At 34.0% G+C, this 21,946-nt stretch overlaps 2 protein-coding genes across 2 annotated transcripts in view; both read left to right on the plus strand.

Moving 5' to 3' along the window:
- The window catches only part of LOC138703604 (calmodulin), a 28,029-nt gene extending 20,857 nt beyond the window's left edge, over positions 1-7,172 (plus strand). Inside the window, exon 4 of the mRNA XM_069831633.1 lies at positions 6,237-7,172. Within this exon, the coding sequence (XP_069687734.1) occupies positions 6,237-6,265 (29 nt within the window). The 3' untranslated portion in view covers positions 6,266-7,172. The remainder of the gene's footprint in view (positions 1-6,236) is intronic.
- Positions 7,173-18,486: 11,314 nt separating this feature from the next.
- The window catches only part of LOC138702801 (calponin homology domain-containing protein DDB_G0272472-like), a 35,908-nt gene continuing 32,448 nt past the window's right edge, over positions 18,487-21,946 (plus strand). Inside the window, exons 1-2 of the mRNA XM_069830098.1 lie at positions 18,487-18,705; positions 18,849-18,948. Coding sequence (XP_069686199.1) covers positions 18,868-18,948 — 81 coding nt within the window. The 5' untranslated portion in view covers positions 18,487-18,705; positions 18,849-18,867. The remainder of the gene's footprint in view (positions 18,706-18,848; positions 18,949-21,946) is intronic.

A 21,946-nucleotide genomic window follows, 5' to 3' on the forward strand; every position in this document is an offset into this window, starting at 1 on the left:
ACAATTATGTTTTTTTGGTGTTTCCACAAATTATTGGTGTTTGCTGTAACATAATTGTTAGGATTTAAACCAGCAGTTTGCATGTTTTGTTAATGGTATGTAATTTAGCCATTGTACAGTGGGGTGGGGATTAAACTGCAGCTTGCAGCTCTAACTTTTTACCCAAACATTAATGGAATTTTAATGCTTCTGCAAGATTGTGCTTTCCAGTTGATGTATGAAACGTGATACACTGTGAGATAGAAATACAAAAGTTCAAAGTCTTGTTTTATTAGCTGTTTGTGTCAGATTTAAAACTGATACACACTGCATGACTACTTCTGTTCAATATTTCCAAATTGAAAAGGAGAAAACTTCATTCTGAAATTCATACTACCATTATGTAGGTAGTATTTGGCCTAAATACGAAGATGCTATCGATTTCATGCAATTTTCTGGCTGTGCAGTTCGATTTTCCATAAAGATTATCCTTGGGTATTGTTGGAAAGTAATCTGTGTACTTTAGATAGAGGACACTTGGTGAGAATAATATAAAATGACATTTAAATTTGTAGAATCTTCATAAATAACTTAATATGTTATATAAAAAGTAGTGTTTTATCCTTAATTTCATTGACATGGTTTGCTGCTTGTTTGGTGGTAATAAGTGTCTGATATAATTGCGTCTCTGTGCTATTGTTGAGCAGCTTCATGGTTTAGAGGTTATGCAATGGCTCTTGAGATACAATTAAAAACTTCCTATATATAAGTCTGCTGCTTCCTGTTTTGAAAATCATTTATGATAACTATATTATTTTATTAACACAGTGAAATTAGCTGTTTGCATTAATTTTCTTCTATCAGCTTTCACAGGGTTATTCAACATATTAATTACTGTAATATCTTACTGAGGAACAAGAATCAATGGTTCTTCCCATTTTCTGGTACGAGTCCATCTTCAGCCTGTTGACATACTGTGCTTTGCCTTCATTTCAGCTAGGTCATTTCCAAAATTATTTTCGACAGTTTCGTATCTCTTTCGGTTCTAGTATAAACTGGATGAGACATGTTGGCTTATAATATTCAAATTATTTATAGCTAAATTTAAGTTTCTGAAGTATGATAAAGTATATAGTATTTTCTGTGCAGTAAGGAAAATTTTGTTTCAGATACTTAGAGTAAAATTGTGATCATAATTGCCATCAAACCTGTAGTGTCTTATTAATAGGGGTGGACCAAGATTTCTGTCCTCCTGTGGAATTTTCAGAGCAGGTAGTAGTGCGGTAGTAGAGCAGCCACCATAAGTTTAGTTTATTTCTGTTCGCAAATAAAGCGAAATTTGATGTTAATACAAATGTCTATTTTAAAATTTATGTAATATATTGTGCAGAAATGGAGTTACAAATACGCAACATTTACAACACATTCATGTTCGAGTTATGTTAAAGGTTTTCATATACCGTATTTGCCTATGTATAGGCTGCTCTTTTTTTTTTTTTTTTTTTACCCAAAAAGTAAGTAAAAAAATGTGGGTGGGGCTTATACTCGAGATATTCTAAAGAACAGAATTATTATAAAATACAATAACATACAGTACCTTATTACGTATAAAACCACGTAGGTCAACCAGCAGTCTTGGTCTATGTACTGGTAATCTAGAAACTCTGTTTTTAGTTGTGAATATTTTGCTTTCTTCCCATGAAAATATTATCGATTTTGCGCTGGTTTTTTAAAGTGCATCCTTTGCTTTCGTCCATCGTCGCACATTTTTTCGTCGATATCAAACTTCCTCCCTGCTGCTCAGTTTCCATTTTCTCGTGCATACTGCAGTACTTGCAACTTAAATTTCGATGAGTAACCTATTCTCACTCGACCCATGATTTCACACACTTAGCTCCCACCGTAATGAACAAGGAACAGTGACCAACCCTCCAGCCCCTTCATTACACGTGGTACCACTATGCAGCTGCTGCAAGTTCACGATTTTACCATGTTCTCATACCGTATTTTCAAGATACCACATGTTTGACTTTGTCTTGCTTCTTAGAAATGTATTTTTCTCCAAAAGTATTGCCTCCAAATTGGGTGCAGCCTGTTCTCGAGTAAATATGGTTTCTTTCCTTTAAGGTAAATCATTTTAAATTGGACTTCGTATATTGTGACATTAAATAAGATTAATAGAAATCGTGGATATTTTGCTTGTGCAAATTAATGTCGAATTGCCTTGATATCACATAATTAGTATGCTTTTCATTAAATGTAATTTGTGGTATGGCAGTACTGTTATCCATTATTTGGCTCTTAAAGCATTTATGCAAGAGGAAAATGTTTAATTATTTCAGTTACAAAAATAACTAGTTAAATACTGTACAACCAACTGGTTTTTTTAATAGTAGGTTGTTTCAAAATTATTTTTATCCTTACGAAATCGCAATTAGCATGCATCTGTGTAAGAAAAGTAAAAATAATGAGAAATGTGGACTGATACTTGGTCTGCTGATTTTTCTTTCTCTCGTTTATAACATTAAGAATTGGCATGTGATTATTTATAACTTACATCATTCGTTAAAGAGAGGGTCAATTGCACCTTGTTCATATTGTGCATTTAAATTTAATCTGGCAGGTTTCCATGCATCATTAATTGTAAGACATAGTGAGGGTGTTGAACTGGCTCTTTATCTTACAAGAATGAAGAATTCTGCAATATTTTCTTCCACTTCTATAGTCATAATGGCATGTGAAATACAACTTCAAAATTTTTAACTTCAGATGACAAAATTTGCTATTCTTATTTAAATTGCGTAGTTTCAGAATGTTTAAAATTGTTGTGATTGATACAGGGATTTAATATGCTCATTCTCCCCCTTCAGGCCCTCTTGATCATCTCTAGTTTGATTCTCAGTCCCAGATTTTCTTGATTTTAGAAACTTATGTTTAAAAATTATAAAATTACATAACACCAGTTTTTCCTTCAAAATCTAACACAGTTCCATCGACACCAATTAAATTGCTTTGTATAAAAGTGAGTAAAATTTCTGAAAAATTTTGTATCTTTAATTATTATCAAAAGAAATATTTCAGAATTAGGCTTTTGGATATTCCTCTGCATATTTAAATATTTGTTGTATATTTTACTATTTAATACATAGCTGTCTTATCGCAAATACTTCCGATTTTTTCAAGTACTGTGGATCGATTGGTAACTTCAATTTCCATAAAAATGCCTGAATTCTTCAGTCGTGGTCTAATTTTGTTTCATTCTCCCCCCCATCCCCTTTCTATTTTCAAGTAAACTAAGTCAAGTTCCAATTATTGAACTGCAACAAGGCTTTCACATGCCATTGTGGACCTTTTTTTAATTGACATGGCTCATTCAGCTTTGATTTAAATTTCTCTCGATATTTTGCTTGTGTGTAGAAATGTAACTGGAACTCGGCAAGTCTACCATTAGTGTACTAATGCATTTCAGATTTTTCAGCACTTTATTCCTTTATTTTTCTTTCTGGAAATAAAGTGATAACTGGTTTAGTATTCATTTATAATGCAAAATATTTACTCTCTCGAGAGGAAGCAAAAAAAAAAAATAATTATTTAAATACCGACTAACTTGCTTTGCATACTCAATTCAATAGGATTTGATAACAAATTTTTGCAAAGTAATATTTTAGTATTGAATATCTTAGGTCCAACATGCCCGAGCACTTGTGTTTTATTCACAGAGTGGACACGAAAAGCTACATGTTAGTTGGAAAGTGTTTCATTTTTCTTTTTCTTTACTTTTTGGACTTCGGAAAATAATATTGAATTATTGTTTCTTTGCAGCAGATATTGTATATGGGTGATTTAATTGTATTTTTTATTTACTTTTTCTTTCTTTCAACTAATTAAAAATATTCTGTTTCATTTTGTGGTAAGGAAAGCTTTCCACTCTTCACTCTGTACATGAATATATACAGTAAATAGAACATAAAAAAATTTTGCACACATTTATGAAGACACTGTTATATAATAATGTTTCAAGGTTTTCATGGCACTCTCTAGAACAGTCAAGTTTATTGCATTTAAAATGAATTGATTCATCTCATTCGAGAATAGCACAATTCACAGGGCATACTTTCAGACAGAAACTTGAAAGGTAAACTGGAAATCAACTTGTCCAATTGTTATCTAAATTGAAATAACATTTCACTCTTCAAATTGTTTTACTTTTCACAAAGTGAACTTTAAATGATACGGTTTCTGTTGCAACTCGAGACTTTCATTTTAAATTTGTCCATGTTTCTTCCCTTATACTCCTTATCTTGGAAATTGTAGAAATGTTCTTATGCCATTGATATGTGAAGAGTATTTTTATACGGACTCTGTTTTGTTTACCATGCTAATGAAACTAATATATAATCTCAGTTGCAGCTGGAAGCAACATTCTATTAAAATGGGGTCTTGACTTAGTAAAGATTAATTCTACGATAGGATTTGTTAAAATGTTTTGTAGTAGATGTCCACAGTTTCTATTGCTCTCCAAACTTGTAACAATTGGGGTAGTAGAAGCTCTCCAGCAGCAGTCATAGGAAAGTATAGTTGTGTTTATTCAGTATGTCTTCAGTTTTGGCTCATGCCTAGTTACATTTGAAACCAAAATATTGTGCTACTAGTGAATTTGTATTAATAGGGCTTTATGCAACTTGAAACCCTAGTAGTTTTATTTTTTCATACTTTTTCCCTAGATTTTTCAGTATCTGCTTTGAGATTGACATTTTGGACGTTTGGTCTTGGATACTAGCAGTTCTATTCTTTGCGATGTTACTAATTATTGTCATTTTTGTTAGTATTGGTATTAAAATCTGTCTTGGAAAATTTTTCATTGGCATATTTAATTTATTTTATTCACTACTATTAATGTCAGAACGTATGCTTCAGTGCATTTTCAAATTTACTTTCTGAATTGTTTTCATAGATTTAGTAGTCACATGCTGTTTTCATGTATGTGGCTTTGTTTTTCTTTTTATATAATTTGTTCGTGAAACAAATGGCATTGCTTTTACATGTACGGGAAATGAGTGAGAAAGAGAGTGAAGAAAGTAGAAATGTTTCTAATTAGAGCTAACACAGGAGCTCCTGTCTAACATTTCCATGTATCAGATATATTTGTCTAAAGGAATCGAGAAGTTGGGGGGGGGGGTGATATTTTCTTTTAACAAGATTACAGTCTTACAACCCCCATGAAGTTCATGAACTGTTCAATTTATACACACATTTTATAAGTTCAGAAGATTGTACACCTGTCCGTGAAAGAAGATACAGTATTTGATTTGAAATTCTCTGGATTTTGGTGGAAATATTCTACAGTCCATTGGGAAAAAAAATCTCATCATGAAATTTCAATAGTTACTGCGACTATTACATGTAAAGGTTACATGCACAAGTATTTGAGCTAATGTTCTGAGTGACGAGGTTGTGTTTTATTAAGTGTATGTTTGGCGAATGTCTCTTGTTGGGTTTTCTGCTTCAGCAGTGATTTGTCAATATAATATGTGTGGAAGTGATATCTACAGGCAGCTAATTTCTTATTCAAGCATGCGTCTGCTGGAGGCACTAAGAGTGTGGAGATTATTGTTGCATGCTTGTTTCCTTTCCACTGAACTTGAAGGCAGCAGCATATTTTATATGCAGATGTGTGGGTATTGAAAATTAAAGTGATAAGTGTAATGGTTACTATAAGCAATGCGTACTAGTGTTCCTTTTCATATTAGTTTTAGGAATTGTTTTTGCCAAGATTGTTCATATGGAAGTTAAGAAAACGTAGAGGTTATTACTCTTGTTATAGATATATAATTTCGTGAAATTAATGAATTAATGTATTCGATAAAATTGTTGCTTCTAAGATTGGTGGAACAGGAGTGAGAAATGAAGTGGTATGAGATGTCTGTTTCAGTGTTTAGATAGCACAGTGTGCTGTGATGTCTGCAGTCAGAGCAGTGCTGCATTTGTGTCTGACCTAATAAGCCTTTTTTTTATTATTTCATATTAGGTGTGTGATATTGGTAACAATAGGACCTGAGACATACTACCTTCGTTGAATGTCTTCGTTTTTTGTTACATTGTAGTATTTTTTCACGGTTCTTTTGTTACTAATGCATACTTGAATCTCCACATTGATACTTATTTTTAGCTCACTAGTAGTTTTGCCAAGTTTGGTATTAATCTTCGAGATTGTGTGACATGTGTTGTGGCTGACCCTTTTGCTTTTCTTTTTTCAGAATTCGTTACCATGATGACATCAAAGTGAAGAGAATGATGTCTTAAAATCTGGCGCGAAGAAAAAAAATACCACAAAAAACGAACCTGCATTTCTGCTTCCCATTCTGACACTACTTGAATTGGAGATGAAAGTAGCAAAATTGGAGAGAAGCTTGATTCAGTTTGATGTATTTAAGTGGTTGTATGATAAGTGAATTCAAGGGATGCAAGTTTTTTGTGTAAATTTTTGTAAAATATTTCCAGTCATGCAGTTTGATGTGGTTTTATTGATCATCTTTAATTGTGAAATTGTGTCCGTAAATTTAGGAGTGGATTTCGTGCCGTCTAGCTGTTTTAAAAACAAATACTTTGTGCTCCCATTATTTTTCTGCTCTTATTCTTTCCTGTTGAGCTGTGTTGTCACGGGAGGCCTTTTCCAGTGATGCCAAATTGAGGCAACATTTATTTCTTGTTTGTTGAGAGTAGAATTCATTTACAATTTCATGCAGCATTGTTTTGCTGTCAAAATCAGATTAGCTTTGTGGTGAACAGGATGGGCAACCAACCTGTAACATTCCTTCAACAACCTGTACAAAAATAAAAATAAAAAAAAAAAGTTGGGAAATTTTCAAAATGTGGTAGATGGTATTTGCACCTAGTGCCACGTCCTTGGAGAAACACATCAGATGGGACGTTCTTGGTGATGTCATCGAGAGCAGTGTTGCCGGCTAGGCAGACTGAACAAACATTGTAGGGATTGGTATGGAACTTCTGTGAAGGAAAGTGAACCTCGAGTAAGAACTGTGTGGACTGTTTAGTGGGGTAGTAAGGGCAGTGGTTCCTTCTCTCCCCCATTGTGCATCCCACAGATGGGACTTCCTCCACAACCTTGTTTACTGTATTTGGTGACTTAGATTGCATTGAATATAAAAGACAAATAAATGTGTTTCTTCATTCATAGCTCTTTATTTACACCCTATAATTGCAATGTACCTAATAATTTGTATATTCTACCACAATTTTGCATATTCTGTAGTATATATGAAATGTTATTTTTAGCTCTTAAGAAAGCAATGGCTTGAAACAATAAAAGAATTAGCAAATGTGGTTTGAATACACAAAATTATTCGTAACTTGAAAGAAAACAAAAATATTAAACACATTTTATGTAAGTCTTATACAATGGACACTTTTTAATTCGAACTCAAAGGGGAATTTAAAAAACTTCGAATTAACAAAAAAAAAAAAAAAAAAAACACTTTATTTTGCAAAATAGTGTGCCCTGAAATAAATTTATTTCATACAAATACTATAATTAACATGCAATGCAACTCACCCTTTTAATTTCCATATTTTATCCATAAAAAGTGTAGTCCTAGTAGCGTGACACAGTGTTTAAAGCACTTGAGTACAAGACAAACGATCAGTAGAAAATAAAAACATAAATCTATCACTAGAAAAAACACACATTATTAGACACATAGCCTACAAGTTTTTACATAAAGAAATGCGTGATTTTAGTTTGTTTAGTTTTGTTTAATTTTACATGTTGGATAAAGTCTTCGAGTCACTGAAACATTCCTATCAACTGAAGGTTTCAAGTTCACTGAATTTTGTACTGCACGTACTGTGAAAGTAAGGGAGGATACTGTACTTTGTTATTTCCAGTTCTTGGGCAATGAGGGAGGGGTGGGTGTCTACCTGAAGACACAAAGTGCTGCACAATAAGGTAGAGTTCGTTTGCCAGTAGTCACAGTCTAACGGAAATTCAACAATAAGCAACTAGGAATGCGGAAACTAGAAGATGGATTCTTGGAAATTTTAACTGAGATGTACACGAACCATATTTCGACTTTTATAAAATTCAGAATACTTTTTTCATAATGAAAAAATTAAATTGTTCCTTCGAATTATCCAAATGGTGGCTTCAAAACGTCGAATTAAACGTAAATTTTTTTACGTTATTTTAAATAGGAGTTTCAAGGGGATTGTACTTTTATTCGAATTGCCCAATAATTCGAATGTCGAATTAACCAGTGTCCACTGTATTTTAATTTAGACTAACAAAAGAAATCCTCAACCCAATTTCTTAAAAGAATTATTTCCAATAAAATTCACGTGTATGAATACAAATTTTCATCACACAGTTCAGAACTTATTTGGATATTTCTAGTGAAGCACGTGGAAGGTACAGGGCCAGAGTGCAGAGTAGCTGCTAGCAGCATTCCCCTCCACTTCCCCAGAGGCAGCATTGCTGTTAATTACAGAAGGAAGTGTTTACATTAACTTAGCTAAGGATCTATATGGCAATGTTTTCACTTGTTTGTGACACTGCGAGTGATGAATTCAGTTCCTATTGGCAGAGGAAGAATGGAGTTCAAAAATAGATGTTATGAAGCTGTTAGAAAATGGTTCTTTGTTTGTGGCAGCTTCAGTTTAGAAGTGTAAGAAACTGTTCTCTGCAGCAAATCTCCTGCATAATGACTTTAAATGGCTTCACAGCTCCTGCAAATCAGAAGTGCAGCATTGCCTAATAAAGGTGTAGCAATATCAAGGGGGGAAATTGGCAGTTGGATATTTAATTGAAGGGTACACGGGAATAATGATCAAGGTCCATTTTAGAAAGTTCCGAGAAAAACTAATTTTAAAGTTTAAGCACTTAATACTTTGTTATGTGTGTATTTAATAGAAATTGGCATAGTGGAATGTCAAGAACGATTATTTCTTATTACTAGCTAGATCACATGATAGTACTTCCTTTCCACTGTAAGATTGAATTATTAACTCAATTTCGATTTTTGATGGACCTTGATGGTTTTTCCCCGTGTAGGCTACCCTTCAGTTCTGAAATTCAGTAGCCTGCCAAGTGTATAGAGAACGAATTTCTAATTCTAAGTTCGCCCCCCCCCCCCAAATAATTGGCAGTTGGATACTTATTTAATTATAAAATTCGGTAGCTGCCAGGTGTAAAGAGAATGAATTTCTAAGTACGTCCGGGGGGGGGGGGGGGGAAGAAGCTAAATGTAGGTCAAACCATCTTCTCAGTACAATTATTATAACATACAGGTTATAGTGCAGTGTTCATACTGGATTGTGGAACAAGAGCACTATTGTTTAGAATGTCTGCTTCACTCAAGATGCATAGTTACTGTATAAGAAAAACGCATTTGGTCCAGCTGACTCACCCGTATGCAGTACATTAAAAAAAATTACAAGTTACACAGATTCATAATAGCACCCGAGTTAGGGATTTACTGTTATGGACAATTTCTTCATGCAGTCGTCAATTGCCGTTTGTGTTCACTGTCTATTGGTACCATTAATTATGCCACTGTACGAGAGAGATGTTAATTTTAAAACATTCAAAGAGGAAAGTCCCCAGTACTGTGTTCTGCTAGAGAAAAAGCACCGCCCTTATGGATCTTCCTTTGTATTATGTTGTACAAGAAGCAGGTCATTTTTCATTCACGTGAAGGAATATTTGTCACACCATGTTGAGTACAGATCTCGTATTATATGAGCCGTTCAGAGCAAAAGTGGTGTAAGTCAAAATTGGGTAAAGAGGTTTAAAATAAAAATTCTGTAAAATACAGCGCAAAGTAGCAATTAATATGTCCTTACTATTCACTGACTACTAATAGTTGAAATAAATTCAATATTAATTGATACTTTGCGCTGTACTTTACAGAATGTTTATTTTAATCCTCATTACCCATTTTTTACTTATACCACTTCTGCTCTGAATGGCTCATATCTGTTTCTGTGCATTGTCGCATTTGCTGTGGGGAGGTAAGGAGATGGGAGGATAATTTTAAGGCTGAAATTTTCAATACACTGTTTTATGCAGTCAGACACGACAATATTTAGAGTGCCTTTAAGTTTCTCTTAGACTCCACTATGTCCACCTTGTGAAAATTGAAAAGTTTCGGCTTTAAATACCAGTACAATGAAACTAATGATTAACAGAAATTACTCATGAAGAGAAATGATACTGTTGCAGTGAGGTTAAGAATCCTTTGAATATTGTATGAAATTCGAGTTTATAATGACAAGAGACCAATATTTTACTTCAACGAGACATGGATAAATCAGAACCATACATTAAAAAATATATGGAAAGACTTGGCAAGAAATGGTGGTGTAAAGTTCGACAAAATTGGAATTTTTACCAGGAAGCAAGTTGATATTTCAATTTAAATTGACATCATATCTTGAAATGATGGCTCTTATATTTGAAGACTGATTTTTGAACGGACACATTAACTATATGGAATTCTGAACACTCCATAAAAAAATATTTCAACAATGGCTACAACAAAAAGGAATTAATTTTTCACAAATAATAATAAGAGAGAAATGCGCACGGGTGTGCATTGTTAGAGATACTAATAAATATCACTTTTTCCTATGTCAGTTATTGATTTGTCTGCCCTCTTACACGTTAGTATGTGATATTGCTGACATAGTTCACCACATAATTTGCACACGCAATCTCCATCAGCAGTATGAAAGCTTGATCTGATGCACAGTCTGTGGTGGTAGCCATGGATTGATAGTCTCGTCACCACATGTTGCAACGGTTGGTTTGGTCCCATCCAGTTTCTGTCACGGCCCCGGTGCTGTAGAACTCGTCTGGAATCTGGTGTCTTTTCTCTTCTCTTTCACAAATGGAAACTAAATTTGAATAATTATTATAATAACTTGTACTGCCATTCAAAAGTCAGCAAAGAATGTATGAGCTGTACTGACTTGCTAATGAAAGAGATCATCAAGTAATAGGATTACCCCTATACCACTGACTATTGTTAATGCAGCGCCATTGGGTTTGTGTCAAGAGGAGAGTACTCCTCTTGGTTTGTGTGGACTCAAGTAAAGCATCAAGTTGCCAGAAAAAACAGAACATCTACAATTCTGGACATTGTAAAACTTTTTCACGAATAACTTGATAATGTAATGCAAGAACAATATGCCAACTGCGTAAATCATGCATAAAAATTACATTAAGACCATTTCGTGAAAGAGAGATGATGGGACAATATTTTAGAATCAATTCTAGTAAATTCAAAAGACAGTGATCCACAGAATGAAAACTGTGTGGTCATATACATGAGAAAGCGATGAAGATGTAACAAGGAACTGACATCTTCCTCTCTCTCTTATATGAGCCTGCAATCTTCTGTTGGTTCTCGCCATATGCAGGAGATTTTCTGTGGAGAATGAAGGTCGATTCACATTATACGGAACATTGTCACCATCACGTCCAGTGAAAACTCATTCACATTTAACAGCAAGTGACCGTCAGTTTGCCGGCATCATCAAGAATAGATAAGTAGTCTATGCTCTCAAAAAAGTCGTAGCTCTTATGTGAGACAATCAATTGCACTGTAATTTTTAGGATTCATTATATAAATGTCTAAAGAAAGCATAGATAAAATTTGGAATCATAATTTTTTTGGACAGTGAGAAATGTCACCTGTTCAAAATAGTCATTGACATATCAAAAGTTGAGAAGTGGCAAACTTTTATTTTTCACGTTAGATTGGGGAGTCAAAGCGAGAGAAATGTTTAGAAAGAATGGAAATTACTTTTAAAAGTGGCTACCGGTTTGTGTGATGGACTTTCTTATGCAGAGTGACAACGTTTGTTAGAACTGCGGATTCTGATAGAAATCATCACTCTGATTCAAATTTGTTTTCAAAATAGTAATAATAATAATAATAATACGAGTAATAATGCTGCCAGATAAATTCAAATAAATTAGGTCCTTTTGCCTTCTCTTCCACCTACACTAATAATAATAGTAATAATAATGACAGTAATACAATAATAAATTCTTTTTCTTTTTTCTCAATTTTAAATTATGCCATACTAATGTTTAATAAACATAGATGTTATTTATATACTGTACTAGGAATATTTTAATTACATTTCAAACCTCACAATTAACTCGAAAACATTAAGCATTGGAAATATTTTGAACACAAATTTGGAATCAGACCCATGATTTCAATGAGAATCCGTAGTTCTAATAGATAAAAATTTTCACTCTGCGTAAGAAAGTCCGCCATGCAAATCCCCGCATTAAACTCGCCGTAAGTTGCAAACCAGTTTAAAAGTAATTTCCATTCTTTCCAAATATTTCTCTTGCTTTGACTCCCCATGTAATGTGAAAAATAAAAAAGTTTGTCGCTTATCAATTTAGAACAGGTGACTTCGATGTTAGTAATTTTTTTCTCACTGTCCAGAAGAGATTTAGGTTCCAAATTTTTTCTATGCTTTCCTTAGACATTTATATATGAATCCTAAAAATTAGAGTGTGATTGATTGTCTCTTGTAGGAGCTATGACATGTTAATGTTTACCAGTGCTGCTAATGTCTAGCAGAACAACTGTCCACGTACAGGTTCCGTCACGTCAAAAATCCTCGAGAATCCGGGACGGTCCATGATGTTGCCTGTATATGTGAACGCTACCATATTGTACAATATTTTGATGTAACGATGCTGGTCTGTGACAGGACGAAGTTCCGTATAATGTGAATCGAGCTTAATAATGCAAGACTTCTACCAGTATGTGATCACTGCTTGTTAGTATTTAAACATGACTTACTCTTGGATTCTCTCCACCTTCCCCCATCACCCAGAGAGACTGTCCAAGAATTAAATACTTCATTGATATTGTGTTCACTATAGGATTTGATCGACTAGTGCAGTGGCGGCCAACTCAGTTGCTCTTACGAAGCAGACACAAGCAAAAAGAGCAATTGTTAGCATTGAGACCATCTGCTCTCTCATACTGCTCTTATGCAACAAAGAATGCTCTTCTACAAAGAGCGCGAATTGGTGGCCATCACTGGACCAGTGCTTGATCCCAGAGGAAAGTTATATTCTTGTTTTGTTTATTTATCTCTTATTTATTTTCATACAATAATAATAATAATTTCTTTTTAAGATTACTTTGACTGGTAGTAATACTTTTTTTTTTACTAAAACTAAGAATAAAATACAAAGGAAATGGGCGAAATTATGAGACCACAATTCATTCTTACAAAAGTGCTCAAATTCAAAATGAATTGATAGAAACATGAAATGATGGAAAAGATTATGCAAGAATTGAATGCTGTTTCTGCTGTCTTTATTGTGATGAGTAGTAGTGCCTGGAAGTTTATGCTCTATCAAATTACAAAATATGACATGAAAATGTTGAAATAGACAATAGAAATGTTCATAATATGGTTGTATCAAACGCTGTCACGATCATAGAAAAGTCTTTAAATGAGAAAACAAAATTAACTGAAACGAGGTTTGTAAACAAATGGATACAATTCGGAGAATTAAGTATGAACATACCTTATGAATTACAATGTGCTACGAAAATCATCAGATTGTTAAAACTGCGTCTGTTGTCTGCAAGCATGGCCTTGTATTTAAAAAGAGAGTGTTCCTCATCTGTAGAAGTTGCTGCTTACATCTTCTGGCATTAATTCTTCTATATTTTCTAAAGAACATAATCTGTCTTAACTCAAAATTCCACAAATTTCTTTCAGTATTCGATATCTGGGATTTTTTTTTTTCAAAACTTCCTGCAAATTTAACCTTGCAATATTACTAGTTGGACCACTCATTACTGACAATTTTCTCTCTACTTCAGTAACCTGAAAAAAATGAGTGAGCAACATGCCACTTGTACTATAACTTAGTGATACTTTAAACACTTACTTACTGGCTTTTAAGGAACCCAGAGGTTCATTGCCGTCCTCACATAAGCCCGCCATTGGTCCCTATCCTGAACAAGATTAATCCATTATCATCATATCCCACCTCCCTCAAATCCATTTTAATATTATCCTCCCATCTACGTCTCGGCCTTCCCAAAGGTCTTTTTCCCAACTAACAGTCTATATGCATTTCTGGATTCGCCCATACGTGCTACATGCCCTGCCCATTTCAAACGTCTGGATTTAATGTTCCTAATTATGTCAGGTGAAGAATACAATGCGTGCTGTTCTGTGTTGTGTAACTTTCTCCATTCTCCTGTAACTTAATCCCTCTTAGCCCCAAATATTTTCCTAAGCACCTTATTCTCAAACACCATGAACCTATGTTCCTCTCTCAAAGTGAGAGTCCAAATTTCACAACCATAAAGAACAACTGGTAATATAACTTTTATAAATTCTAACTTTCAGATTTTTTGACAGTAGACTGGATGATAAAAGCTTCTCAACCGAATAATAACAGGCATTTCCCATATTTATTCTGTGTTTAATTTCCTCCCGAATATCATGATACTTTAAACACTCATTCCAAAATTTAAGGAAATGTATCTTTCATAGAGTTCTTAAATATTCTTACAGCTGCACTACTTTCTGAAGGAAAAGCTTCAATCACTTTTTCAGCAATAGAAAAATATTTATAATAGTAATTGACGGCTCCCAGCCATGTGCTTCAATGAGTTAGTACTGGCTTAGGTGGTAGATAGAGGGGTGCCTGTAGCAATTTTTCGATGACTTGCAATGAGATAGTGATTTTAGGAACACTTCTATCAGGTTTGAAATAAATTCACCCACATTAGAGTATTGAACACTTATTTCTCCACAAATTCTAAAGTTCATGTTCCAAACACAAGTGAATAATTTTTTGGTAAAGAACTTTAAGTCCCGATCCTGCTTTGACCATATAAGACATTGTGTCTGTAACAAGCAGCAAAATATTCTCGCGTTTTTCACGATTTGAAAATAGAATATTTATGGAATTTTGCCTCTTCAACATTCATTAAAAACATCTGCCCAGCTTTCTCTGTCTCTAAAATACCTACAGTCACGTTCACAATATAATGGCCACAAGCATCTGTCGTTCCAATGATAGAAACCCAAAGGATTCTTGTTCTTTATTTTTTTCAGTGGTATCTTTACTCCAACATGTTTGCTGAGTTGATTCCTCACGAATTTCTCTATCGCAGTACTTCCTCAGGAACTCTTGTAATTGTAGATTGTTTATTTTCCACAAAGGAATATCTCGTCGATTTTATGAAACCTATATGACAGTACAGAAAATAATTTTTGACGAACAAAAAAAAAATAATTAAAAATCAAAGAGTGTGCATAAGAATATGAAATAATTCGGTAGAAAACATTGGTTTAATATGATGAACATAAATGACATCGAGGATCAGTGTAGGCCTATTGATATTTAATTAATTTTTTCTTTCTCCTGAAAAATTATTTTCTGTACTGTCACAGAAGGGTTCATAAAAACGACGATCTGCTGCAATGAATGCCTGACACATCTTTACAAAATTCCGAAAGTTTAATGCACTAACATTAGACAAGAATGGCAAAGCATGTTCGTGTTGGTTGACCTGGTCATTGTCAAGGTAATCATACGAATTATTATTGGAAATTACTGAAAATAATGTTTGTACTGATATTGCCATTTCCAACATATAGATATAGACTATACAAAAAAATATATACAGTAATTTATAATTTTTTACTTGATTATTTAACGACGCTGTATCAACTACGAGGTTATTTAGCGTTGATGGAATTGGTGATGGCAAGATGAGGCTGAGGATTCACCATAGATTACCTGACATTTGACTTACGGTTGGGGAAAACTTCGGAAAAAACCCAAGCAGGAATGGAACCTGTGCCTGAGTGCAACGAATGTTTCACAATAAAGTCAGAACTCAAACTAACAAATAGGTGAATAACGGTCTTAAAATTAGTTTAAAATCGACAATATACAATTTTTAACAACATTTGCACTGCAGAACTGTCAAAACATCCTTTTCAATATGTTTCACAACAAGTTAAATTTATTATTGTGTCGGCTTAATTTTATTACAAGGTCAGTACTAGGCAGTAGGTCTCTCTTTAATAAAGATAGCATTATTATAATTCGAACATGCTGCAACACCAAGCACAGTAATGATATTGAAGGAGAGGTATGAGGACTATGCCTTATGTCGATGTAGATTTTGTTACTCTGACAATGAAAAATTAAAGAAGGAAAAACGATTATGGATAAAAAAAATACTTAATCTAAATATGTGACTTTTTTTCAAAAATTTCAAGGGATGTTCAAATCTGGTATCCCCTCTCCCCTAGCGTGCACCCCTGATCATGCTGGATTTACATAAGACCCTAAACACTTGGGGTGCTATTCATAGACATTTCGCTAGCCCGGGTTACGAGCATGCTAAACAGGATTCATATCATATCGCTGACACTTGTTTATGAATACGAAAAACGTTAGTTCACTAATCATCCACCGAAAGCCCATGCTAAGAATGTCTATGAATATGGCCCTAAAAGTTCACAACCATTGGGATTTTCAGATTAGGTTGAGTGCTATTTTTCCTGTTAGCTTGCATACCGGAACCATGTTAACAAATTCCAATTAAATCTATTTTTTTCTGTTATTCCTTAATTTCTAAGAGTACAGCAATTAAATATCGGACGTTAGCAGTTTTACACTCCTGGTGTAATTATTTTATTTCAACATGTACCGTACTATTGTTAATGTAGGACTTAAGTTGTTTTTCACTTATAGTTTAGTTTCTTCTTCATCATGAGTGTTGGCAACAGATGATTTGAATTAGAGTCCGCTGCATATGAACACCGAAGCAAAACAGTGGTAACGGAAGCCAGCAGCGTACCCACCACAGCACCAAGAAGGCTATAAATAAATTATTATTATTATTATTATTATTATTATTATTATTATTATTATTATTATTATTATTTAGTCAACTGTCCAAAGAGGCCTGACCTCACAAGTGATAACAAAAAGCAACACTTATGAAGCAACTAGGCTAGAAGATAATGGGTTAGGGTGGCCAGTTCCTTTCCCCCTCTGTTGCATACATCGCTGATCAGCTACATATTACACTAATCAGACTTCAGATGCACACAAACAATTGTTCTTCCTCTGACACATTATTATTATTGTTATTATTATTATTATTATTATTATTATTATTATTATTATTATTATTATTATTATTATTATTATTATTATTATAGTCCTTTTCACTGGTCCTCTTGCACAGTGCATCAAGTTTGCTGTCCAGCAAGGATGTAATATTATGCATCGTGTGAACGTGGTTTTATTATTTTTTGTATAGAAAATGAAGTAATTTTATAGATTTTAGACGCACTTTCGGTTTTAGATTATGTAGTCCAGGACTCATTCATAATTCGTACTTCTAAAATTTTATTGGACGGTTCATGTGTGTGAACAGTCAAGTACCCGCCAAAAGTAATTTCACTCATGTTAAGGTATACATCTACACATTCTACGCGGTTCAACTTTTCTGTAAACGAAACACATTCAATTGTGCATTCTTTTTTTTCCCTAACCAGTTGTAAATCTTACTCGTTTTTTCCATTAAAAATGAGAGTGCATGCGGCAAATGAAAGCTACCGGTACCCATCGCCGGTGGGTATCTTGTGTATATTTCGTTCAGAGATCAGGGGTAGCGAGCAGTTGATTGTTCTAGGAGCAGCGAAAAAAACTGAAAATTCTTTTGTTCGGTGATGGTGGACCTTTTAAGCCGAAAATGACGGCAAGTACGATTAGTTTTATTGAATATTATAGCAAATGCGAGTGCCTATGGAGTGTTCAACCACAGTTTTTCGAATCAGATAGGCCTAAGTATTGGATATACGTAGTTGAAAATCTGCATGTATTTTAATTGAACGTTCGTTTTCATTTATGTAAATATTTCATACTTTCTAGCAGTTTTCACGCTTTTTTTTCCTTACCAAGGAAGAACCAACTGTTGGTGCAAAAGGAATGACATATTTTTCAATATTTGGAAGTGCTAGACCACAGCATCCGTTCGCTTTCCGTGCGTTTTTTTTTTAAGCGAAACGTGAAGCGCTGCAGCTGACGATTAATCATGGCGGATTGAATGTTTTGGTCTTCTCAACGTGTATTTTATTGTTAAAATCCCCTAGTAATAATAATTTCATGTCATTATCATGTAAATCGAATATATTTAACATGCTCAGTTATTTTAGGGTTAAACTTATTACTGGAGTAATTGCAGCCAATATTAACTGTCCATCATTTTGTAGTCAGCTGGCCGAATTGCATTTGTTTTCGACCCTCTTTTTGCTGCAGCAAGGCATGAAGCGCTTTAAAAAACGCACCGTTTGCTGTACTTTTATGTTCGAAGGTTTACTCCCAGAATGAACACATGTTGGCTATCCTGTGAACTTTATCGAAGTATCTTAATGCGCAGAATGTCTTGCGCACGAGTTCAATTTCAAATATTTTACCGTTGTTGGCAAGTGTTAACATGTTTAGAAAAATAATGGCCTCGTCAATTTAAATAAATATATTTTTATTATAAATGGAAGTATAATGAAAAAGATTAAGTAGCAATGTTTTAAGTATGTTTTGTTTGTAGATTTTGTGTAAGTTGACACGTTAGTAAGATAATTGCTCTTCAGAAGCTTGGACGAAACATTTTTATTTACATTGTAAGTACAAATGCCTGAAATTGTCATTTTACTAGAAATGTCTAAGTGTGTAAAATGAGGAAAGATACTCATGGTTTGTGTACTTATAAATGACATACCACTTTGAAACTGCGTTATCAAAGTTTGAATTGTGCATGTTTCAGTTATTGTGAATTGAGAAACATGGATGAACTTCAAGCGACACTGAGTTTCCTCCATGAAGTTACCAAGTCGGAACTTCAGGAATTTACTGATGTATTTCAGGTAAATGTTATGTTATTGCACTGTCTGGATGCTACTCAATAGGAATTTTTCATGTGTTGAATAGTGGTCAGAATGTAAGATACAAGGCCGTTTGCAGTATTTTTTTTGTTACGATCCTCTGGTCTATTTGAAGAGAATCACTCTAGAAAGAAGCCGTTTGTTTAAATGTGTGATGACGCGAGTACGCAACTAGCTATTATGTTTCAAGTACCGTTTCAATTTTTAGCTAGTTTGATAATGTTACAATGTCATTACAGTCTCGCCTTTACTTAAACTTAGTTGAATAGGAGGTAATTTCCAAGATTCGTTACACGGATTTGTAATGTCATAGATCAGTGACAGGTTGGATTTGGTTTGTATGCCTACCAAAAAACATATGCAAGGCATACCAAAAACCTCAACAATCCAAACCTAACCTGTTACTGATGGGACATTTTGCTCAAAAAAAAAAAAAACTGACGTAGCCTATCTGTAAGAACTTTTTTTAAAATAGGCCTACTAATTTTACAATACGCAAGCGTTAAAACTTTGTTTACCCCGACCGTGGATAGATGAAAGCATACAATTCGAGGCTATCATTAGATCTTTTCTTGCATTATGACAAACTATGCAAATGCTAAATAAAGTAGTTGTATCTTAGGTAATTGAAAAAGAAAATTGGCAATTATTCAGTATATTAAAGACATCTAAGTTATTTAGGCCTAAATATTATATAGTCAAATTTATCAGTGAAGTCCTTTGAAGTTCTTCCAATTGTCTTATCCCTCTCTCTTTCGTTTATTAGCTATTTTCGCAGATTTTCATGTCAAGCTTAATAAATAGATACAGATAGACCTACTTGAAACAGCAAATTCTCCAAGTTTTTAGTAGTTTTTGCAGTCACTTTTTTTTTACAGAAATATGGGTCATTCCATGTTAAGTGATCCGTGAGAAGGCAAATAATTTTTTATATTGGTATTGTATTCTATATTAATTTTAAAGCTGAATTAATGGAGAAGATGGAAATGGTAATTATTTCAATACCGGTAATGTTCTTTTTATACTTTCATAACTTGCCCTTGAAACGAGAGTAAATGGTGAGAAGAAAAATTGATATTTAAGTTTCGCACCCGACAGCCCTAAATTTGCTCTCCATTATAGCAGGTGAATCATGCTAATGCCACATAACATACTATAGCTACGCAAGTAAAACACTATTATACATCTTGATTACACAACGTTTAACACTATATTCCGAAAACACTATTTTTCAATACAAGATTATGAGGATATTAACTTCAAAGTAATCTTGAATATTATGTCATATAATGTCACACTAGTAACAAAATTCGGAAAAACTTTCATAGATATTTATTACTCAGTTGAATGTATGCTATATTCTTCAAACTTTAGGAAGATGAGGTTAAAGGTATGCTGTACAAATTTTAATAAGAACTTTCCTCTATAAATGGTGAAATAAGTGTACTAAAATGCTGTGTTACAGGTGTGGCACTACATTTAAGGATCATATTCCTTAACAATTGAACTAATCATAGTAAATATTGCTAATTCAATTAATTCAAAATTATTCCTCCGGTTATATATTTGTTGAGTTAGTATGTCAAGTTTTATCATTCGTTAATGGATAAATATAATTCAGACAAAGTTACGCTTTAAGTCTAAAGTTTTGCTGTTCTTTCATTGTATTTTATATCTAAATTGACACTATCTTAGAGAGAGAGAGGCAATTTAGACAAAAACTGAAACTAAATGAGAAGAAATATGAACATCTGAGACAGGAAAGAGAGAGAGAGAGAGGTAGACAGTGAAGGGAAAGAGCTTGAGCAATATTAGAGAATGATGCAGAAGTTAGAAGTTGAAATGCCTTGGAGATGCAGAATGTCAAAAATGAGGCACTCAGAAGCAAAGTGATACAAGTGACATTTTTTTTAAAAACTGAGATAAGTGTATATTCTAAATCTTTAACGTCACTTCTGTTCAGAGAAAATGTATTATAAGTGCAGTTCCAGTCAGTGCTGCTCCATGTTGACCTTACTCTTGTATTACAAAGCATACAGAGTTTTGACTGAGAGGCAAACTAATACAAGTGCGTTGTTTACATAGTGTTGTTGCGTTTCTTCTGTTTGTGACTAATTCATTTGCCACATTGAAGAGAGGTAACATATTACATATTCGAAGCCCTGCACACATTGAGCTGGACCAACTATACAATAAGGATAACTTTTGCTAAGTGGAGCAACTTGCACCATGTATTGTGGGTCCCTATCACCACGGCATAGCGCGTCCTCAGGTTGCGGATAGAGGAGACGGCCTCCAGATATGGAGGGTAGCTGCGAATATATTGAATAAGCATTCGTGGACAGCCGATAAGGGGTGGTCCTCCAGCTTGGGGGTTGGGCGAAGGGCTAACAACCCATCACCGTAAAAAACAGCTTGTTATGTATCCCTATAATAAGCCTCGGAATAGGACTGATTCTCTGGCACGACCACAGCAAAGGAATAAGGATTTGAGATTTGGCACTTGGAATATAAGTAGTCTTTGTAGAACAGGAGGGATAACATTAGTAGCAAAAGAACTAGCTAGATATAGAATAGACTTCGTAGGAGTACAAGAGGTTAGGTTAGATGGGAATGGCATATCACAAATAGGAGATTACTTGTTGTATTATGGGGAAGGAAACAATAATCACCAATTAGGAACAGGATTCTTTGTTCATAAAAGAATAAAATCAGCAGTAAAAAAGGTCGAATTTATCAGTGACAGGTTATCATATTTAGTACTTAAGGGTAGATGGTGCGACATCATAGTTATAAATGCTTACGCCCCTACAGAAGAGAAAGACGACCATATAAAGAATAGCTTCTATGAGGAATTGGAACATACTTTTGATCAGTTCCCAGATATCACATGAAAATTTTATTGGGGGATTTCAATGCTAAAGTAGGACGGGAGGATATTTGTAGACCAACTATTGGAAAAGAGAGCCTACACGCAATT

The sequence above is a fragment of the Periplaneta americana genome, chromosome 7, assembly GCF_040183065.1.
Source record: "Periplaneta americana isolate PAMFEO1 chromosome 7, P.americana_PAMFEO1_priV1, whole genome shotgun sequence".
Classification (NCBI taxonomy): domain Eukaryota; kingdom Metazoa; phylum Arthropoda; class Insecta; order Blattodea; family Blattidae; genus Periplaneta; species Periplaneta americana.